General features: G+C 44.8%; 1 protein-coding gene across 2 annotated transcripts in view; it reads left to right on the top strand.

The window, feature by feature from the left end:
• The window catches only part of LOC147035714 (extracellular calcium-sensing receptor-like), a 71,513-nt gene that overhangs the window by 5,304 nt on the left and 43,582 nt on the right, over positions 1-22,627 (top strand). For both annotated transcript variants that reach the window (XM_085898287.1, XM_085898207.1), the window contains exons 2-3: positions 750-1,023; positions 19,285-19,558. In XM_085898287.1, the coding sequence (XP_085754413.1) occupies positions 750-1,023; positions 19,285-19,558 (548 nt within the window). The remainder of the gene's footprint in view (positions 1-749; positions 1,024-19,284; positions 19,559-22,627) is intronic.

The raw sequence follows: 22,627 nt of genomic DNA, 5'->3' as shown, positions 1-22,627 counted from the left end.
GTAAAATACGTTGGCGCTAATTGAATAATTGGGTATTAAAAAGAAATTGCGAATAATCGTAACTGCGAATAATATCGAACTTCCGGGTCACGCACGTATGGGCACATTAGTGAAGAAACGGCCTGTGTGGTTTATTTAATTATTTATTATTGTTATTATTATTATTTTTTATGGGCACGTACTAGTTCCTGCAACAATAACAATGTAGAGCTGGATCAATGCAGATGACGATGAAACAAAAAATTGTTTAAAGCTTTTTTTAGGTTTAAGAGGACACTTCTTAATTTGCATGCAGCACAAGGCTGTGAGGTAGCATCATTGACTGAGGGCATGGCTGTGTCGCGAAGGCAATGCCTTCTGCTGGTTGGGGCAGGAATTTGGAATTTGGCCATGGTGCCGGCCATAGCACCACGACTCTTCGCTGAGGACACCGTCTTTATCAACTAATGTTGATATCAACATTTATCTTTATCAACACCTTTATCTTTATCTTTCTAACGTCTTTTCAACACTGATCTTTATCAACTAAAGTTGACAGATGGATGACAGTTTAACGTCCATCCATGGGACAGCACACACATATCGATGAATCACTCTGTCTGTGAAACACCAGGATGACAGTTTATAGCTGGTTGGGGATGACAACTCAGGCAAAACAGGTTGGAGTCAAGTATGCAGACCACTTGACCATCCTGCCAGGCCTAATAGTGCAATGAAAAGAGTATCATTATATTTGGCTTGTCTTTTAGGTTTGATCAAGGTGGATTGCAAAACGTCATGGCCATGATCTTTGCTATAAATGAGATAAATATTAATAATAATTTATTTTCTAACTTCACACTTGGTTACATCATCCATGACAATTGTTTCCGAATGCCGAAGTCAATGGAAAAGTCTCTGAATTACATTGAGGCGATATCGGAGGATGAGGATCCGTGTTTCTATCAAGCTGTTGTAACTGTATCTGGCTCTTCACATGCAGTGGCCATTGCACGACTGTTGGAGCTCTTCCACACACCAGAGGTACTTCATAGAATAACCTTCAGATACATTTATAATATAAAATCTTACAGATACAATGTACAATAGACCCACCTCTTTTAAATGATTGAGAAATGTTCCATCCCATATTTAGATGTGTAAATTAGATTCATTTGAACCTTTTACTGGAGGATAAATTACAAATCAAAATAGGTAGTGTTAACACTGTATAGGAATGCAGTGAGGTCTCATCTTGAAAATTACGTGGTGTTTTCAGAACATCTGAGGAAGGACAAAGCTTCCAGATAAAGGATTCAGCAAAGGGTTAGTAGATCGATTTTGGGCCAGAAAAATTAACCGATGAGGAGCAGATGAATGGGGCACGACTTTAAGCATTTAATTTGATTGAGACATCCATACAAATAAGTGTGTGTGTGTGTGTGTGTGTGTGTGTGTGTGTGTGTGTGTGTGTGTGTGTGTGTGTGTGTGTGTGTGTGTGTGTGTGTGCATTGTTGGTTTTATCTCCATATGCGGGTTTCAGAAGGTGGAACGGATCCCTCCCAGGTCTCAGTATCCAGCGTTGTGCGTGTGTGTGTGTGTGTGTGTGTGTCTTCATATGGTGTGTCAGAATATGGAATGGAGTCCTTCCCGGGCGGGCTCAAAGTATCCACTTTCATCACGGTAAGGGGTCACGATTCATGGACCAAGTTGTGAAGTTTTCTGTTCTGAAAGTTTTGTGCGAAGGCCAGGATCGTTACTGAGCCGGCTTCCAACTGTGTTTTGTTTGTAATAATATTCCCAGGGATGTTTTTTAATATCTCTATGAGGTTCTTGATCATCACTGATTCAACGTTGGTGATCTTCAGCTTCCAGGATCTTTTCACTTCATGCTTGAGGTCTTTACTTGGTATTTGTTAATTTTCTTGATTTCTGCATCATTAGTCCAAAATCACTGTTATCAACACCTCAATTAGCATTGCCTTCTTCTCTTTTATTTTTTTTTTTTGCCTAAGTGTGATATCTCATTGTAATGCTTTGTTTTCGATGTTCACGCTCGATGGGTTCATGAGGTCCAAGGTGAGCGGTACTTCAATGGTTTCAGTCATTGCTTTTGGTTCATTTCCCCACAAATTTTCTGGAACTTGAATGTCAAAGTTTTTGCAGATGTTTCAGTGGTTAACATTACAAAATCTATTGTGTCGTTTTGAGTCCAGCTGTTCTGACTTTTTTTTCATGATCGGTCATTAAGCATCACATATCATTCTCTTTGCTAACCCCACCTCCACTCCTCACCTGTCTTGGCTTGGTGGAGTGAAATGCCTGCGTACAAAATTAATTTGTCGGAGGAATTGCTGGTGGCTTCAGTTAAGGTGTGTGAATGTCATGTCTGTGAAAGGGTCTCATTAAAAGGTGACTGTGCTGTCCATCATGTCATGGCCATGAAATCCTACCTCATTACAGTGTAAAAATACTGAAATGAAAAATTTTCAGTGTTTTTACACTGAAATGAGTCAGGGTTTCCACTGCATGCTTTTGCACGTGATGGGATATGGAACAGCTCATTGTGATTATGCCATGAAAACGTTAGTGTGTTGAAGCTAGGTCTCTAGATGCTTGAAGAAGGTTGAGGGCTTCAAGTGAAATGTTGTTTGAGTCTGATTCTGCTCTTTCCTGTTTGTTTCTAAATTGGTAGAGTAGAGTTTAGTTGTTTTGCTGGTTGGCTGTGCTTTTTATGGTCCATATTAATAATGATCATCCCAACCGCATATATAACTAATCATTTATGTATGTATATACAGTGGTTGGAGTGTGTGGGACGGCAAGGAAGATGATGTTTGAGAGAGTGGGTCAGGTTGCATTGAAAGGCTCACTTTGGATTCGGGAGACGTTCCTGGGGGCAGGTCGAATGCTGTAGATTGAAGTTGATTGGTTGGTTGCTCTTTCAGCCCCAAAATAGTTGGTGAGGGAGTGTGAAAGATGTATCAAGATATGCATGTTTGTGTCTATGGTTGTTGTTTTGAGTGATGTGTGTTGTAAGGCTGGTTGGGAGCGTGCGTGGGTGCGTGTGTGCATGCGTGCGCACGTATGTGTGTGTGTTGCTGCTGTTAGTAGTACATGTTGCATGCCTGGTTGGTTGTTTGGTTGCTCCGGCATATATTTTCAGTGCAGTGGATTCTCAGAATGGTAGTTGGTTTTTTTTTGGTGTTTTTGTTTGTGTTCTCGCTGACTGGAGATAGTGGTATATATGTGTCCATATGCATCTCTGCTGGCCCACCTTTGAATACTGTATCGAGGTTGAAGGGCCAAAACAGGATGATGCTGAGGACTTCAACTGGAGAAAAGTTCAGTGAGGAACATTTGAGACACAGGTGTTTTTTGTACTACATGTGTATAGGCTACATGTACAGAAATATATGAACAGGCAAACATACATAATTATGTACAGTATGTGTGGGAAAACTATGCGCACAGACCAGGAATCAAACCCAGGCCATCTTTCTGAACCTTATAAGTGCTCAGTGCTCTGCCATCTGAGCTATCTGGGTGACCCACCGGCTGAGCATGCAATTCTCCCACGTATAGAAACGCCACTGCTTTCGGGCACGAACTCCCAACCATAGGAGCAGTGATGGACTGTCCACAAGAGGGTTTTCCCCCGTGGGGATGTTCCATGTTTGTGTTATTTCACCAGAGGGTGGCAGAGTAATACAATTATTGTATAAATGAACAGGCAAACAGACGTAATATAGATTTGTGAGAAAAATATGTGACCTGGGTTAGATTAAAGGTCGGGCGCATAGTTTTCCCACATATAATGGAGTATGGTAGTACTCCATATGGAGGGATGATACTGATAAAAATGGTCTACACATTCAAATGTGTACACAATGATATGCGCATAAACTCCTAAAGAGTGAGGTCATCAGCATTTAAAAGTCATGCCTTTTATTCTCGAGCGTTTTCTGAGCCACAAAGACTTAAAATGATGCCAAAATACATCGCTAAATTGCCAATTTTTATTTCTTCTTGGTCGCCCAACAAATCAATGTAAAAATGTAGCCCAACCTTCCTCAACAACTGCTGAAGCCATGCTGGCGATTGCAACGTGAATAAGCTACTTTGCCTCTGAGATGGTGTATACAACCCACATTTTAAAAATAAAGAAAACATCACTCATTTTATAAGGAAAATAAATCGAATGTAAATGTGGACTCAAGCAAACCAGGCCAGGATCGTGGTCGAGGTGAAGATGTCCAGCACCATTGCAAAAGCGATACATATCTAAACCATCACGAAATCAATGGAAACAAGTCTTAAAACGACTTAATAACATTGGTCAGTTATAGGAGCATGTGCCGGAGCACAACGTTGCTGTGTCCACATTCTGCTGGTACTCCAGGAGCCTCTATCTGGCCATCTCTCAGGCAGATGCTGGCCCGTCCCCACCCCCATCTTCTTGAGATGCTGACCAACCTGCTGCAAGCACAAGACATGTGGCCGTCCCATTGACCTCCTCCACTCGTGAAGCACCCTCACTGAGAGAATCTGGTGAGAAGGATCAGGGTCTTGAAAATGAGCCACATGTTCATACAGCCGCAGGTGAAGCCCACAGACAATGCAGGTAAAAAATATCATTCGAGTCTCTTTCAGCAACCGCTCGTTGGACACAATCTGAACAGCACTAGCCAAGGATTATCTGAAGAGACCTGGTACCAAAGGAATTAAGTCTCCATTTCAGATCCCTGGTCAGAGTCCAAGTCTCACATCCATAGAGAAAGAATGGAAGCAACAAGGTCCTGAATACTCGGATTTTTGTCATACTGCACAGGTACAGGCTGTGCCACACCCCAACACCCCATGTTCAAGTGAATCCAAGACTCCCCAGGCCGACCTAGAGGTCGATTGAGCTCTGGCTTACAGCCAGCAGAGACATGAATGTCACTGCCCAGGTAAGTTAATCTCTCTGTGACCTCAACATCCTCACCACAAGCAGGTTCAGACAAGATAGCAGCATCCAAGATGTCATTGAAAGCCTGGATCTTAGATTTGACCCAGAAATCCCATAATCCCATTGGCTCCAACTCAGCCCTCATCACGGCGATGGTCCCCCAAAATAATACACAAAGTCTACGCAAAGATGACTGCCTCATATGCGAAATCAAGGTCAGTGATCTTCACATTCCCAAGTGATGCACCACATCTTGATTTCTCAGACGTCCTCCACAGAATCCAGTCCATACAAGCGCAGGAAAGTGTGGGGGCCAGTACACATAGCTGATGCACTTAGTAACAACTGGAAATAAGTTAGAGATTGTATCACCACATCTCACAGCACTCTCAGTCCCAGAGTATCGTTGAGACATCAGATTGATCAGTTTTGGATGCACCCCACGAAGACCAAGAATCCTCCAAAGGGCATTCTGATTCAATGAATGGAATGCTTTGCAGAGATCAATATAGGCTGCAAGCAGACCCTGCCGAAACTCTCGGCTGCTTTGGTGAGCACCCGAAAAACAAGGATACGGTCAATCATTGACCTCTTTGGTGTGAAGTCTCATGACTCTGGATGCTGCTGCTCAAGCAGAAGGTGGTGAACCCTATCAATAATTATCCGAGCAAAGAGCTTGCCTGGCACTGAGACCAGTGGCACCCCTCAGTAGTTGTTCCAATACTGGTGATCACCCTTTCTTTTCCAGAGAGGAACAACAAGGCCAATGTTCCTGAAAGTTGGGATGATGCCATTGTTCTAGGTAGAGCATAGAACTGCATGCAATGACACAAGTACAGCAATTCCACCAGCCTTGAGAGGTTCAGCATGGATGACACAGATCCCAGGAGCTTTACCCCATTTCAACTGGTTCACCACAGCCTGTGTTTCCGCAAAAGAAGGTTGACACATTTGATTGGAGGGACAGGAATAGGGATAGTAACACCCTGACATCAAACTCGACAGCTGCTGGATCAGCCTGGTACAGCCACTCAAAGTAATTGGCCCGGTGGGCCAACAATTTGGGCTCCTCTCTCAAGAGCCCACCAACCTAAACTCTAAATGCAGAACAACGAGGGATGTGCTTGGAGGAATGCAATATACCAATTCCCCTGTAAGCAGGATGAGAGAATCACTTGACCACAGGTGATACTGTACTCCCTCACAGATTCCTCACACATTGGCTTCCTTGTCCACTCTTAGTACAAGTACAGATTTATGCCTCAGCTCCCAGAACAGGTCAGCTCTGCCATTAGGCTTGGCCCTGCAACTCTGGTCAATGGTACCCAGTGTCTCTTGAGAGACAAAATTCTTATTCGCCCTTCGGTGAGTTCCAAGACATCCAACAGCAACATCAAGGATGGTTGGCTTGAAGGCACTCCACAACTCTTCAGGATTCCCCAAAGCACCTCGAACCCCCAAATTCCCACTTAGCATGCTTGCAAACTCCTCAACTACCCGCTCATTCTTGAGCTTGCCAGCATCCAGCTGAGGCTGGGATGGTACCATTCTCTTGGATTTAAGCTGCAACTTCAGAGTAGCTACAACAAGCTTGTGGTCAGTATTTAGGAATTGAGCATTCTGGTCGAACCCGTAGTTCTGGATCATCCTCCAGTGACCATCAATGAGCACTTGGTCATTCTCCTTTGCCACACCACCAGCGTTGGAATACCAAGTCCAGCGATGAGCTTGTGGCCACTGAAACCATCAACCAGACAACCAATGTCCACGACTTCTTGCAAAGCCAAGGAACTTAGTTATATTCTAGTTCTCAGTACCAGACTGATGCGGACCAAAACGTGTCTCATAAACATCCCCATCAGTTCCCTTTGATGCATTGATATCCCTCAAGACTGGAAGAGTATCTCGTTTTGGCCACTGATAAAACACAGACTCGAGTGCAGCATAGAAAGCATCTTTCATGGTGAGATCACTCACCTCAGTCGGAGCAAATACAGAGGCCAGGGAAATGACACCCAAGGAGTGATGAATCTCATAATGTCTCATAATGTCTCCTATCTCATAAAGTCTCATACTCTGAAGGTGATATCTCATCAAGTCTTCTCATAATGTACTCGATGACCGCTGTTACCACAATTATCATTGAAGTCAGCTTATTGGACACAGCTACAGCAACTCCTTGGGCAATGTAACCATCAGAGTGACCAGAACAATAGTAGGTGTATCCACCCGCCATGATCTCGCCATTATCCGGTGTCCAAATCTCAGTGCTGCAATACCTATGTTCAAATGATTGAGCTCAGATTACAACAGAGAGAAGGGATCATCCTCTCTTATAGATTGGACATTCCAGTCACCCACCCGAAGGGAACCACTTCAGGTTAACCCTAGGAGACTGCTGTCTGGTGGGCGACACCTTAGTGCCAACTCTGCCACACACCACTGCAATCTGACCCTAGAGGTTTACCCAATGCTTTTCCTCCTATCATCAAGAAAATGGGGTCCTGAAGGCTTTGCCCCAATCCCATCATCCTGTGAGCTGCCCTGTGGAGGGCAGCAGCACAGAAGCTATTCCCATGGTCCCAAAATGCGATATACAGTATATCTACATATTGCATGGTTTTTAGAATTTTTATAAGGCGATTTGTTTTATACAATCTTCAAGTATATAATTCAATTTTAGCAAATGTTTACCAAGGTTTACAGTCGTATAAATAAAATAAATTCCGGTTTTTACCGCTATCTTCCCAGTGGCTATTGCACCATCTTATCGAACACATTACATTATTTATTCGTGCCTGTCGTACGTGTCCATGATGACGTCTTTTAAAACATTTTTTCTTGTTTGGATTTATTTTAAATTTTGTTTGGTTGCCAACCAGACAGAGTAAAAATATGATCTCACTCCTCTCGGCACATGTGTAATTGTGGCGGATTCACCATAAACTATGTAAAAACGAAAGTGTTATCTTCCGATTCATGTTCCTATCCGTGTTCACAATCTAACATTCGTTTAAAAAAAGTTATTCCTCCATCAAGGACTGATATGATTGACAGACAGATATGACACGATTGCTTAACCCCACTTTTCACTTTGCACACGCAGGGTAAATATCCCTTTTGATTGGCTTTGATCTTTCATCTGATCGTTTATTCATTGTTCATCACTGTGATCAAGGCAATATGTTGAAATATCAGTTGTTTTGTATTCTGTAGTATCTTGATAAAGTGCTTGTTTTTGAAAGTTCTGTTTATATATATATATATATATATATATATATATATATATATATATATATATATATATATATATATATATATATATATATTTTGGATTGACAGTGGCGAAAGTTAAAGAAATACAAACATTCTTCAATGTAATCAGTGGTCTACTTCTTTGCAATCTCCAGCTTGTCTGGTGTATCAAACATGTCATGGCAGCAAGAGTCGCTGTTCAGTTTAATTTGCAGAAATGCAGTGAGTGTGTCGGGTTGAATCCACCCCTGCATTTTGTGTGGATCCTTCTCACCATGAAGGAGACCCTCTCACAGTTGATGTGGATTTTTTTTTTACCTTGAACCTCGTAGTGATCGTTGTAGAATTCTTGCTGGTTGATTGTGGAATCTTATTTAACTTGCAGGGCTTAACAACATCCAGCCAATTCGATTTTAAATGTATCCCTCGTACACTTATCCTCACAATGAATAAACAGAACTCCCATTTGTTGCAATATTATTATTCTATTTTATTTATCCTACTTTTTAGTTAACCGTTAAACCAACCCGATGAATTCACTTTCCACAGCTTTAAGTACATTACATCAGAGAGTTTTATTATTACTTGGTACTTGGTCAGTCCCAAGGAGTACAAGCCACTGAGATGCCATACATCCTCACGTGCTTGCACTATAACAAGATTACATTTCAAGGCATTTATACTTTAATAGGAGAGTGGAGGGCGTTGTTAACCCTAACTGCATACGTGTCTTCTAGGTGAGAAGCACACGACGTACATTTCAAGGCAAAAGTTTGCTGTTATCAGCCCAGGTCACACCGCTCCACAAGACATTTTATCAAATTTAGGGCAAAGGACTGTTGGCCAAAAGTAAAGAGGCACTTATAGCATAGTCTGAAATCTCATTTGACAGCCAATTTGACTTGTAGCATAAAACTTAAATTTATAGAACACCAGCACAATTACAATTTAGAATACATTATTATAAATATTTCCTCCACACTGTCTACCTTGCTGTGAGGAAGGCAGAGGAGAACAGGGATAGTCTGTGCCAGAAGAGGAAATCGTTCCTTACCAAAACTAGTTTTCTGACTGAGGATGTCAACCCAACTTTTATCCAGTCCTCTTCGTTTTCCATAACTATCTTCAAACTGGACAGTGCCATTGTCCATCATGTAAAAATTTTCCCACTTGTTTTTCAGCCCCTCTTGATCTACATCTTGTGTGAATTTTGATGGAACAATCGCAGTGCACGCTTCTCCAAATCTTCCATCTCACCATCCAATTTGATGAATTTTGATGCAACAATGATGAGCAACAGTTGGAGGCAAGTTGTATTCTGTCATGAACTTGCAAAACAAAACTTCACTTTCAGTTCCTTGCTTTTCATCAATGCTCTTGGCTTGGTGCCGGAAATGCTCCTCCACAGGGATATGGTGTTTGTAGTTTGATCTGTTGATTTTGTGAGTGCCAGTTTTTAAGTGTCTGGTGAGATTGAAGCCGACCATATTATGCGACTTTAACAGACCTGTAACAAGGAATACAGGAGGTGGGGAGCTTATGGGATGGGGCGTTGTCTGTCCGTCCGTCCACAAATACTTGCAACTTCTTCCCTGAAACTACAGAAACGATTTCGAAGAAAATTTACCATAACCTTCATCACCCAGTATGTACTAAATTGGTACATAGCATTAAAAAAATTGAACCCCAAGATAGTCTGCAGGGGTTAACTCCAAAATAGGTATTTCCTTTCTTCTCAGAAACTACATAGATAATTTTGATGAAACTTGACAACAACCTTCATCACCCATGATGTACCAAAGTTTCCTTCATGGCATTCAAAAATTCTGTGTCTGAAGGGATCGATGGAGGGAGTTTATAGGAGGGGTTGCCCCCCAAAATATGTTTTTGCTTTATTCTCCAAAACTACACACACACAATTTCAATGCAACTTAACCACATCCTTCAACACTGAAGTACCAAAATTTGTTCACACCATTAAACAAATCGTGGTCTCGGGGGGCCGACGGGGGGGGGGGGTGATTACCCCCAAAATAGATTTTTTTTTTCTCAGAAACTACAACCACAATTTTGATGAGATTTGACCACAACTTTCACCACCCATGATGTACCAAATTTTGTTCATGACATTAAAAAAATTGGGCTAATGAGGTGTAAGGGGGTTGTCCCTAAAAATATGAATTTGCTTTCTTCTCCAAAACTTCACACAATTCTCATGAAACTTGACCACAACCTTCATCACCCTTGATGTACCAAAGTTTGTTCAGGACATTAAAAAAAAATCGGGATCTAACGAGGTGGAAGGGGGATGCCAGGTCAGGTATGGGAGCATGTGCCAGAACAGCACGTCACTGCGTCCACTTTCCGCCGGTACTCCAGGGGCCTCCGTCTGGCCATCCCCCAGGCAGATGCCAGGCCCATCCCCATCTCCTTGAGATGATGGTCAACCTGTTGCAACCATGAGGCACGTGGTCGACTCACTGGCCTCCTCCACTCATGAGACTCCCTCGCTGAGAGAATCTGGTGAGCAGGATCAGAGTCAGGAAAACGAGCCACATGTCCATACAGCCGCAACTGACGCTCACGGACTATGCAGGTAACAAATCTCATCCGAGTCTCTCTCAGCAACCGCTCGTTGGACACAAAATCCGACCAGCGATAGCCAAGGATTCTCCGAAGAGACCTGGTACCAGAGGAATTAAGTCTCCGTCTCAGATCCTTGGTCAGAGTCCAAGTCTCGCACCCATAGAGCAAGACTGGAAGTACCAAGGACCTGAAGACTCGGACTTTCGTCCTCCCGCACAGGTACCGGCAGCGCCACACCCCATGATCCAGTGAATCCATGACTCCCCAGGCCCGACCCAGACGTCTATTGACCTCTGACTCGCAGCCAGCAGAGACATGAATATCACTGCCAAGGTAAGTGAATCTCTCCACGACCTCAACATCCTCACCACAAACAGACACAGACAGGACAGCAGCATCCAAGATGTCACCGAAAGCCTGGATCTTAGTTTTGACCCAAGAAACCCGTAATCCCAATGGCTCCGACTCCTCATTCAGCACCTCGAGGGCCCCCAAAAGGATAGCTAAAGTCTCCGCAAAGATGACTGCATCATCTGCAAAGTCAAGGTCCGAGATCTTGACATTCCCAAATGACGCACCGCAACTTGATCTCTCCGACATCCTCCCTAAAATCCAGTCCATACAAGTGCTGAAAAGTGTGGGGGCAAGTACACATCCCTGACGAACTCCAGTAACAACTGGAAATAAGTCAGAGATGGAACCACCACACTTCACAGCACTCTCAGTACCAGAGTAGAGTTCAGACATCAGATCGATCAGTTTTGGTGGCACCCCACGAAGACCAAGAATCCTCCAGAGGACATCCCGATTCACTGAATCGAACGCTTTACAGAGATCAACATAGGCTGCAAGCAGCCCCTGCCGAAACTCTCGTCTGCGTTCGGTGAGGACACGGAGTGCAAGGATACGGTCAATCGTTGACCTCTTTGGTGTAAAGCCTGACTGCTCTGGACGCTGGTGCTCAAGCAGATGGTGGCGAACCCTATCGAGAATTATCCGAGCAAAGACCTTGCCCGGCACTGAGAGCAGCGTCACCCCTCGGTAGTTGTTGCAGTCTTGGCGATCACCCTTCCCTTTCCAGAGAGGGACAACAAGGCCCCTCTTCCAGTCAGTTGGGATGATGCCTGTGTTCCAGGCAGAGCACAAAACTGCATGCAACGACACGAGTGCAGCATTTCCACCAGCCTTGAGAAGTTCGGCATGGATGCCACAGATCCCTGGAGCTTTGCCCCGTTTCAACTGGTTCACCGCAGCCCGTGTTTCCACAAGTGTAGGTGGACCACAGTTGATTCGAGGGTCAGCAACTGGGATTGTAACACCCTTAACGTCCAACTCGACAGTTGGGGGATCAGCCTGGTACAACCGCTCAAAGTAACCGGCCCAGCGGGCCTTCACTTCAGACTCCTCTGTCAAGAGCCTACCACTCTCTGCTCGAACTGTAGTGCTCCGAGGAATGGGCTTGGATGAACGTAATGCGCGAATTCCCCTGTAAGCGGGACGAGAATCACCTGTCCACAAGTGATGCTCTACCCCCTCACAGATTCCTCGCACATAGGCTTCCTTGTCCACCCTCAGTGCACGTACAGTTTTACGCCTCAGCTCCCTGAACAGCTCAGCTCTGCCATTCAGCCTGGCCCTGCGACTCTGGTCAATGGTATCCAGTGTCCCTTGAGAGACTAAATTCTTCTTTGCCCTGCGGTGAGCTCCAAGGCATCCACCGGCAACATCAAGGACGGTGGTCTTGAAGGCGCTCCACAACTCTTCAGGACCCCCCAAAGCACCCAGACCCCCCAAGTGTCCACTCAGCCTGTTCGCAACCTCCTCAGCTACTCTCTCATCCCTGAGCTTGGCAACATCCAACCTCGGCTGGGATGGTACCATTCTCCAGGATTTAAGGTGCAGCTTTAGAGTTGCTACAACAAGCCTGTGGTCAGTATTGAGGAACTGAGCACTCCGGTAGACCCTGCAGTTCTGGATCATCCTCCAACGACCGTCAATGAGGACATGGTCAATCTCCTTTGCCGCACCACCAGCGTTGGAATACCAAGTCCAGCGATGAGCTTGTGGGCGCTGAAACCATGAACCAGCCACCCTAAGTCCATGACTTCTTGCAAAGTCAAGGAACTTAGTGCTATTCTGGTTCATAGTTCCTGACCCATGGGGACCAACCCACACCTCATAACCGTCCCTATCAGTTCCAGTCGATGCATTGAAATCCCCCAAGACTAGAAGTGTATCTCGTCTGGGGCACTGATCAACCACAGACTCGAGCATGGCGTAGAATGCATCCTTCACGGTGAGATCACTCGCCTCAGTCGGAGCATAAACAGAGACCAGGGAAATGACACCTAAGGAGTGACGAATCCTTAATCTCATAATACGCTCGTTGACCGGTGTTACCTCAATTATCATTGGGGTCAGCTTATTGGACACAGCTACAGCAACTCCTTGAGTATGGTAACCATCAGAGCGACCAGACCAATAGTAGGTGTAGCCACCCACCATTATCTCGCCGCAATCCGGTCTCCGAACCTCAGAGAGAGCTGCAATCCCGATGTCCAAACGCTTGAGCTCAGATGATAACAGAGACAGGTGATCATCCTCTCTTAGGGATAGGACATTCCAGGCACCCACCCGAAGGGACCGCCTCAGGTTAACCCAAGGAGACCGCCGTCTGGTGGACGACACCTCAGCACCACTCCGACACACTCTCCCGCAATCTGACCCAGGGATGTTACCCCGTGGTTTCCCTCTTATCAAAGATTGGGGGACCCGAAGGCTTTGCCCCAATCCCGTCATCCGGTGAGCTGCCCTGCGAAGGGAAGCTGCACAGGAGGTACTCCCACGGAGTGGGTTTTCAGATTTTTTTGCGTTTTTGCGTTTTGCGGAATGAAGGGTTTTACGGTGGCCGGAGTGCAAATCCTGCCACCAACCTCCTAATAAGAAGTAACCCAACTGCAGGAGGACGTCCGCAGACACAGTTGGGCACTAGATATGGATGGCCGTTGGCTCACAAGGAGCTCCTCTGCCCTTTGATATGATGCCACCAAAATATGAATTTGCTTTCTTTTCAAAAATTACACACATTTCTGATTAAACTTGACTTCAACCTTCATCACCCGTAAACACCACCAATTGCTATCTAAACACAGATATACACCTTAACATGGACTTCCCCAAAGGCAGGACCCCCAACCCCTTTGGGAGGAGAACAAGATAAATCACTTCAACCTCCATCATTCATGCGTTAAGACGCATTTTAGCAGCTTTGTTAGATAAAGATCGTTGCCACTTAAGTAGAGGCCTAGCAAGTCGATACGACTCCAATCCGTTCATCTGAGGGAGATGCGATAAGCATACAATTTTTTTTTTTTTGTGTACCTTGGTCGAGGCTCGTACAAGAGCAAACACACAACTCACAGCAAGGGGGCATGAGACAAGAGGGGTGGGAGTGGGAGGGACAAAATAGTGGGGAACAGACATATTAGGTGAACTGTGGAAGGGAGAGGGATGGGGATGGGACGGGGAACATGGCGAAGAGAAGATGGACATTACAGGGACTTTCAGGAAGGAAAGCAGGGGAATTGAAGGAAGTGGGCTTGGGTGGATTATCGGGGGTAGAAAAGATCGAGGATGTGGATGAGGGAAGATAAGAGGTGGTGGTGAACAGCTGTTTTGAAAGCCTGAAGGGAAGAATGGGAAAGAATAGAGTGAGGAAGTTTATTCCAAAGGCGGAAAAAAAGAGGAATGAAAGAGTGAAGATGAGCAGTGATTCGTGATTTTGGTAGTTTTACCAGAAGGGGGTTGTTGGCGGACCTTGAGCGCCTGTGGAAATGTGGTGGGGACAAATCGCAGAGAGAGCAGGGGGGGGCAAGGCTGGAGAGGAGTCTGTAGAAGACAGAAAGACCACCGACCAACCTGCGGAGATTGAGTGAGAGGCCCAAAGACTCAGCTTCATTGCGGGAGATGCCGATGATCTTAAATGCCCTGGTTTCGACAGTGTGAATCCGAGAAAGGTGGGAGGCAGGAGCACCAGCCCAGAGGGGAGAGCAGTACTCCATCAGGCTACGGACAAAAGCTTTGTAAGTGGTTAGGAGCTCAAGAGGGCCGAGGAAGGACTTTGCACGATGGAGGATTCCCAGTCGGCGACTGGCTTTTGAGGCGAGGTTGGAAATGTGACTTTCCCAGGAAAGGTCATGGCAGATAGTGAGACCCAGAAGCTTGAAAGAAAATACTTCTTCCAGAGGATTGTTGAGAAAGTGGATGGGGGGGTTTTCTAAACGGTCCTTTCGAAGAGACATAGTGAGAGCGTGAGATTTGTCTGGATTGAAAGACATGTTCCACGTGTTGGACCAGTTTGTGATTTTATCCAGATCTGCAGTGAGCGAAGAAGCTTTTGCTTGCCGGTCTGAGGGATGACAGATGGTACGGCAGAGGGTGGAGTCGTCGGCAAAGAGAAATAGAGGATTTTCCAGAGAGTCCGAGAGGTCATTGATGAAAACCAGAAAAAGAACAGGGCCCAGAACGCTACCTTGAGTAACTCCAGCCTGCACAGGAAGAGGGGATGAAAGAACTCCATTTAGGGCCACACGTTGACTGCGACAGGAGAGGAAGTCTGTGAGCCATGAGTGGAGATGGCCTTGAATACCATGGGAAGAGAGTTTGGTGAGTAGTGCAGGGTGCCAGACTTTTCTAAAGCACATGATATGTCCAGGGATACGGCTCGGATTTCCTGTCTGGCATTGAGGAACTCCATCCATTGATGGGAGAGCAGAAGCAGCATATCCAGGGTAGAGTGACCTTGTCTGAAACCAAATTGATGATTGGAAATCAAGCCATTGGAGAAGAGGAAGGATTTCATGTCTGAAGCGATGATGGATTCCATAACCTTGCTGATGATTGGGAGAAGGCTGATTGGTCTGTAGTTACAGGGATCTGTTTTTGCACCTTTTTTATGCAGGGCAGTGATGTTAGCAGATTTCTAAGCAGATGGCAGATGACCTTGGGCAAATGAGAGGGTTAATAGAACAGAGAGAGGGTGAGCAAGAGCAGAAGAGCAGGCTTTGAGGACACGTGGGCTGATGCCGTCTGGACCGGTTGCAGAATTTGACTCGAGGTTTGAAAGCAAGCTCTCCACCTTGTCAGGAGAAAAGGATACAGAGTCCAGGTACAGTTGGGTGCGACTGGGTAAAGTGGGTAGAGATAGTCATGGGTTTAGGACACAAGATTTAGCTGCAAACACCGAGTTTAGACATTCAGCTTTATTACATGTGGAATCAGCAGTGCGGCCATTTGAGGTAAGGGAGGGGATGGTGGGGGAACATACACCAGAAACAGATTTGATTAAACGCCACCAGGATTTTGAGGAGGGAGAGAGATTTGAGAGTTCAGACTTGAGATGAGAAAGATGTTGTTTTCTGGCTCTCCTGAGGGTAGATACACACTTGTTCCGAGCTTTGCGGAAGGAACTGAGATTGCCCTCAGTTGGGTTTGCTTTCCATGAGGCAAAGGCAAGTTGTTTCAGGACAACTGCCTCGCCACAAGCTTCAGTAAACCAAGGGCGGAAGGAAGGGTAAGACAACTGAACACGAGAGGGGATAAATCTGTGCATGAGGGAGAGCAAGTTTCTTTGAAAGAATTCCCAGGATGAGTTGATGTTTGAGAAAGTAGTGATAGCATACCAGTCTGTGAGTTTTATGGCTGCTCGGAGACCCTGCCAGTCGGCTTGAGTGAAATGCCAGACTCGACGGCGGTGAGGTGGTTCTCTGATAACAGCCAGAGAGATGTCCACTTTGACAATGCCTTCAATCACATAGAGTTTCCTCAAAACTTATTTTAGTTTCATATAGTGACTGTTTAAAAATGTAATTGTAAGTTGGACAGAGGTGACTGAAACGTATGTGGTTATAATAATTTTTTACATCTGAAAGGTGTGCCCCATGAAAGCCATGATAACATACTATACACCTCAACATGGAGTTCATGGAAGGTGCAACCCTTACCCTCCTTGGAGGTGGGGGGAAATTAAATCGCTCCAACCTCCATCGTGTGTCCCTGAGTTCTCCTGTCAAGTTTGGTTGTGATTGGATTTGTAAACACCAAATGTATTCCTGTCAAAAAACACTCAGACAGACAGACAGACACTAAATTTCATATTTTAGTAAGACAGTTTTTGCCCGTCACTTTGCCCAAGGACCAATTAGTCATCCAGTTTGCCAGAAATGTCTATATTTTTCACTTTAGCATCACTTTGCAGATTCAAAACAGCCTCTGAGGCCACGGCCACATAGCCCATATTGTCACGGATTTGGAAGCCTCTTGCCCACAGACAGTCAGCAGTCCCCGCAGTTCAGTTATTTCGATAAGTACGTGTTATAGTTAGGGTCCCATCCCCTATGTCTAACGGGAATTACATGTGTGTGCTGCGGGTTTCTTTTTATAGTCAGGTTTTTTTTACATCACAAACAAATCTCCTTCGTTCTTTGCTCATCGCCTCAGCTCCGACTCCACCCCTTGTCCAATCAGGAAGCTCATCGCCTCAGGGCGACTCCACCTTAGCCAGATGGAGTGTTCGGCCTGACCAATGAGGGGAGGCCACTGATCACCCGACAACCCCTCGTCCAATCAGGAGGCGAGTGGCCGCAGAAGAGAAAGAGTAGAGTGGTTGTCAGGACCAGAGTACTGCAGTCATCGTGGCCTATTTGCTTTTGGTCTGTCGTGGTGGCTTGGTCTTGGTCGTGGTCTGCGGTGCTTCACGGTGGCTCCTCATGGTGGTGGTGGTGGTCCAGCAGCCAGGGACATGGGCCCGTGGATTTCGGGACATGGGTTCGAGTCCCACCATGGTGGTTGGAGTCTGGTGTGACCGCACGAGGTGGGAAGGTACCCGGCCAGGCTCCACTCCCCCAGCTCACCTTCCCTCTGTGCTCAGGGGGCGAATAAAGACCCATGGAGTCCATTTCGTGTGTGTGTGTGTGGTGCCAGTCTGTTAGGTAGAATTGTTTAAATGTTTTCTTTTCATTGTACAGTGCATTTTATTTGGTTGTAACTCTGCTCTGTGTCTCCCTTCCTGATTATAATCAGGATACGACTCGATCCCGTGATACTGATATGAATCGGGATTCGAATCGGGCAATAATTATTGCCCCCATTATAAATATACCCCCCAATTGTGAAATGTTCCATTTTGTTGCCTGTCATTTCTACCATTGACCCAGCACAGTGCGTATTGGGAATTAGGGAGGCCGTGTGCCGTAAGTTGTCAATTGGACTGATGGACTCTGGTAATTCCGCTCGGTTACACCAGACCGAGGTCGCAAGAGTGACCCGGTTCGACAGAGTCCGTCAAGTGTGTGACTTCCGCGGTAATTTGACGACATGGGTACTTAGGTATATTGAAATTAGGCAATTAACCCTACACCACGCCATCGAAATGTTGGCGACCATGGTCCGCTAAGGGACCCGTGACCTTTCTGACTTATCGGAGAGTCACGACCTAAATTCCAGGGTGTTAGCTGGAGATGACCCTACTGCTCCCCCGAGTGGTCGTTTATTGCCACCGAACCCTGGCCCACAACAATATTACTTCCCTCACAAAGTTGTATATATACTCTGAGTTCGAAGTTAGTAGCTTCCACCTCCTCTCCCTCACCCCAGCTGCACGTTCCTTGCTGCCAGAAATGTTTCATTCACACGATGTCCCTAGCTCCCTGTGGTTATTTTTTTCCCCCCATTTTGACAGGCCCCTCCATTTTGAGCGAGAACTAGAAGCAAAGGTAGACAAATTTACCAGTGCATAGAGTGCTTTAACCCCTCCCTGACCATGTCCTCACAGTCCGCTCCCCTACCCCCTTTGCCACCCATTTGTCTTGATGTCCCTTCCCGCTAGATTTGTCTCATGCATGATGTCAGGCTTTGCAGGCCCCTCCAGTTTTTTTGGGGGGGCAGTTGGAGGGGGGCGCATAAGGAATTTACCCATGAAAAGAGTGTTTTATTTGTCCTCAGCATTGCCCAGGAGAAAAAAAAATTGTCATACCCTATGTTACCGATGTTACCAATGTTACCCATCACACAAAGTTTTACTTGTACACCAAGTTCTGGAGGTTGAATCTTGAAAGATGTGGCCGTGGATGAGGGAGACAGACAGACACACACAATGGGGTATATATATATATATATATATATATATATATATATATATATATATATATATATATATATATATATATATATATATATATATATATATATATAATAGACAGAGAGAGACAGCAGAATAGATGCTCAACGCCCTTCTTTGTACATATTAAGATTTTTTTGGTGTATTTTTCTTGCACTTTGCTGAAAAATTACCTTCATCTACTACACCTGTGAACATTGCGTAATTGCGCTGCACTCTTTAAATCCTAATATATTTCTCGAGAGAGTGAGATATATTATCAGGAGTCGATGATCGTGTGCATGTTGGACATTGTTTTTCAAATTACTGGAAAATTTTAACTTCTTCATTTGTATAGATTAGTGGTGCAGCAGCCTGCAAGTGTTTAAGTAATAAGCAATCTTTCCCCACTTTCATGAGAACTGTACCCAGTGACTTGCACCATGCCGAGGCCATCGCTCGCCTGGTGCTCCATTTTAAATGGGTGTTTGTTGGTGGTTTTGCTGTTGATGATGATTTTGGTCGAGCTGGTATAAATCAGATTATCAGTGAGGTTGAAAGCAAAGGAGTTTGCATTGCTTTTTGTGAACTGTTACCAAAAGTGAAAAGTCAAGAAACCTTTCAACAACTTGGTAAGTTTTTCTTTCATTATTTATTTTACACCTTACTTTAAAAAAATAGTATTTGTATTTTCATACCTATTTCATACCTCTCATGTTGCATGTGAAGATTGTGAATCTAACAGTTGTTTTTTTTTACAAGATAGGTCGCTAAAAGCATTGTAAAATTATTGTTGCATAGCAGGGAGATGAGGATTCCTCCTTTATAGAGGATCTGTGAGGGGCAAGTCATATGTAATGTATAAAACATCTTGTAGAGATGAGGCCATGTGGAGTACTTGTGGCACAGGTCAGTCCAGGACCAGCTCACACCTGCATAAGTCCTCACCTGCACCCTTTATTTCTGCTTTGTGTCTTTCTGGTAGTTTTTCAATTTAATTGGGGTATAGTTTTGCTTGTAAATTGTGTTTTCTCCTCTTCCATCCATATTATATCTGTCTGTCGATCACCTGGTTTGTTCTGTGTATTATTTAGAGTAATATGTCCATCATTATCCCCACTAGCAGAAGACGCACCCTGTGGGCGATCTTATTCCAAGCATGCAACACGTTCTTCCGACACATACCTTTATTTGGGTGGTGCATATATGCAATTGACAGCACTGTGTAGGCAAAAGTAACATGAAGTTATGTGCATGAAGCATTCACATACCGAGTGCTTTTAATTGAAAACACCTCACTCACTGCACTGGAAAACAAGGGGACAGGAATACTGCACTGTCAGGACAGGGAAAAGCTGGAGGTAGCATTAAACGTTACACATTTACAAAGAGAATTTGCATCCCCCCCACCTCCCCCTCTCCCCAAGACCACCGGCAAAGAGAAAAAACACCTCTCCACACTAATTGGGGTGATGCTGATCCCATGTCGCAAGTCTAGATGGAATTGGCCCACAACTGGAGGAGTACCACAACAAACAAACAAACAAACACACACACACAAACACCGGTCCATGAATTATAGTAATGATAAGGGAAGAAAGAGGGAAGTGATTATGAATTTAACGTTTCATCTTGATTTACTTTTAACATTGTTCTCAACAAATCAGAACATGAACAACACAGGCATGATAGGCCGAATGGCCTTCTCATGCGCCAAAGTTCCATGTGTATATTTGTGTAATGTTTTTTTAGAACAGGAAGAAATGGGGAGGGAACGACAGAGAGTTGGGAGTGAGGGTGCATGGAATTGGAAGAGGAAGATTGAGATGTTGGGAAGGGGTGGGGGGCGTAGATTTGCGGTTGGAAGAGGGATTGAGTACCTGGGGTTTGAGGCAGATTAGGACTTGAAGAAGAAAGGGGAGAGGATGACAGAGTTGGCTTGGGGGAGGGATGGCAGAGAGGTGACAGAGTTGGGATTGAGAGGTTTGAGGATTTGAAGAAAGGGGAGGGGAGCACTGAGTTTGGGTCTGGTGGGAGGGGGTTTGAGGACATGGAATTGTTTGTGAGTGTGGGGTGGTGGGTTTCAAAATGAAACCTGAAGTTACAGGTTTTGGGGGAGGTTTTGAGGTTTCAGGGACCGAAAATCACATTTTACATTATGCAGAATTTCCATGGGTCCATGATAATCTCAATGTGTCTTTTGGGTACTTTGGGTTCTCAAGGTACTTTGGATCATCATTGTCTTTTAGGTCCTTGGGGTCATTTGTATGCCTGGTTATTTTGGGTCCTCATAGTCTTTATGGACCTATGGGTCCTTTGGGTATTTTAGATCGTCATGGTCCTCGGGGTCTTTTTTGATACTTGGGGTCTTTTAGGTGTTTTGGTTCCTTGGGTCACTTTGGGGTCTTTTGTGTCAAGTGGATATTCGGGGTCTTTTTGGTCTTTTTGGTCTTCAGGGTATTTTCAGTATTTTGATATTCATGGTCTTTTGGGTATTTGGGGTCTTTGGAGTATGTGGGGTCTTCAGGGTCTTTTGGGGTCCTTGGGATCTTTTGAGTCCTCGGGGGGGGGGGGAGGGTCGATCTTTTGGGTCGTCTGGGTACTTTAGGTTAAGTATTTTTTTTAACTTTAGGTTAAGTCAGCCCTTTTGCTTGTTCACAAACTGACAGAACTGCCAAAGTGTGTCAATTAACATTTCATGATTTATATGATTCAACTTGCAGACAACCGGCACGCAACCATAATCATCAGAGTGCATGTGACAAATTTAACATCTGCATAAGTCCTCACCGATATGACCAGTCAAAATAGTGTTTTTTTATGAAGATCTGAGGAAGCCTTAACACTGCTATCTCAATCATGGTCAAACAATTGTTGTTGGGGGACTTTAATGGCCATGTTGGGCAGAAGTACGTCTTCCAGCCAGGCATAACAGGAAGAAATGGAGGGGAAAACTGTAACAGCAATAGCACGTTGTTGCTATCTTTCTGTGCAGAACACTGCTATCTTTCTGTGAGTCATTACCATCATTTACCTCAATCAGCCAGACAAGTACAAGACTCTGGTGGCCCCCACATTCAAAGCATTGGCACCTGCGAGACTTTGCAGTCATCCTGCAGAGACATCAGTGACGTACACATTATTATAGCAATGCCTGGGGTGGACTGCTGGATGGATTATCATCTTATAGAACAAAGATGGCAATAACCATTACACCATGTCAGTGCAAAACTGGTTGTTGCCTTTGCAAATAGATATCAGTCTCACAACTGCAAGATCTGATAATCCATGAGGATCTGAATTGCAACATTACTGATGCCCTCTCCTGGGGTGACACTTACCTCGCCAATGACATTGAAGGTGAGTGGCATAGTTTCAAGACATCTATTTTCAAGACTGCTTTTGACATGCTTCGTGTAGTCAAGAGGAATAATCAACAATGGTTTGATGGGAAGCGACCTGGAAATTGATCAGATTATTCAAGAGAAAAAGCCGAGCCAGATATTTTACCACCCGTAATGTTGTTCAGAGGAAGATCTGGGTTTGTCTTTAAAGATTGCTGGTGCTCTCATAATGCAGCAGAAACACAATCTATGTACGAGTGAATAGTAAAAGATAGTAAAAGTAAGATATTCAGCAGACAGTAAAATATTCTACAATGCAGATAAGAAGGTGGATGGGCCTTCATTTAGAAATTTGTT

This window comes from Eptatretus burgeri, chromosome 1, assembly GCF_056783735.1.
Source record: "Eptatretus burgeri isolate ZD-2024b chromosome 1, Ebu_testis_v1, whole genome shotgun sequence".
NCBI lineage: Eukaryota > Metazoa > Chordata > Myxini > Myxiniformes > Myxinidae > Eptatretus > Eptatretus burgeri.
Note: the sequence above shows the minus strand (reverse complement) of the source record. Positions and strands in the feature narration are given on the sequence as shown.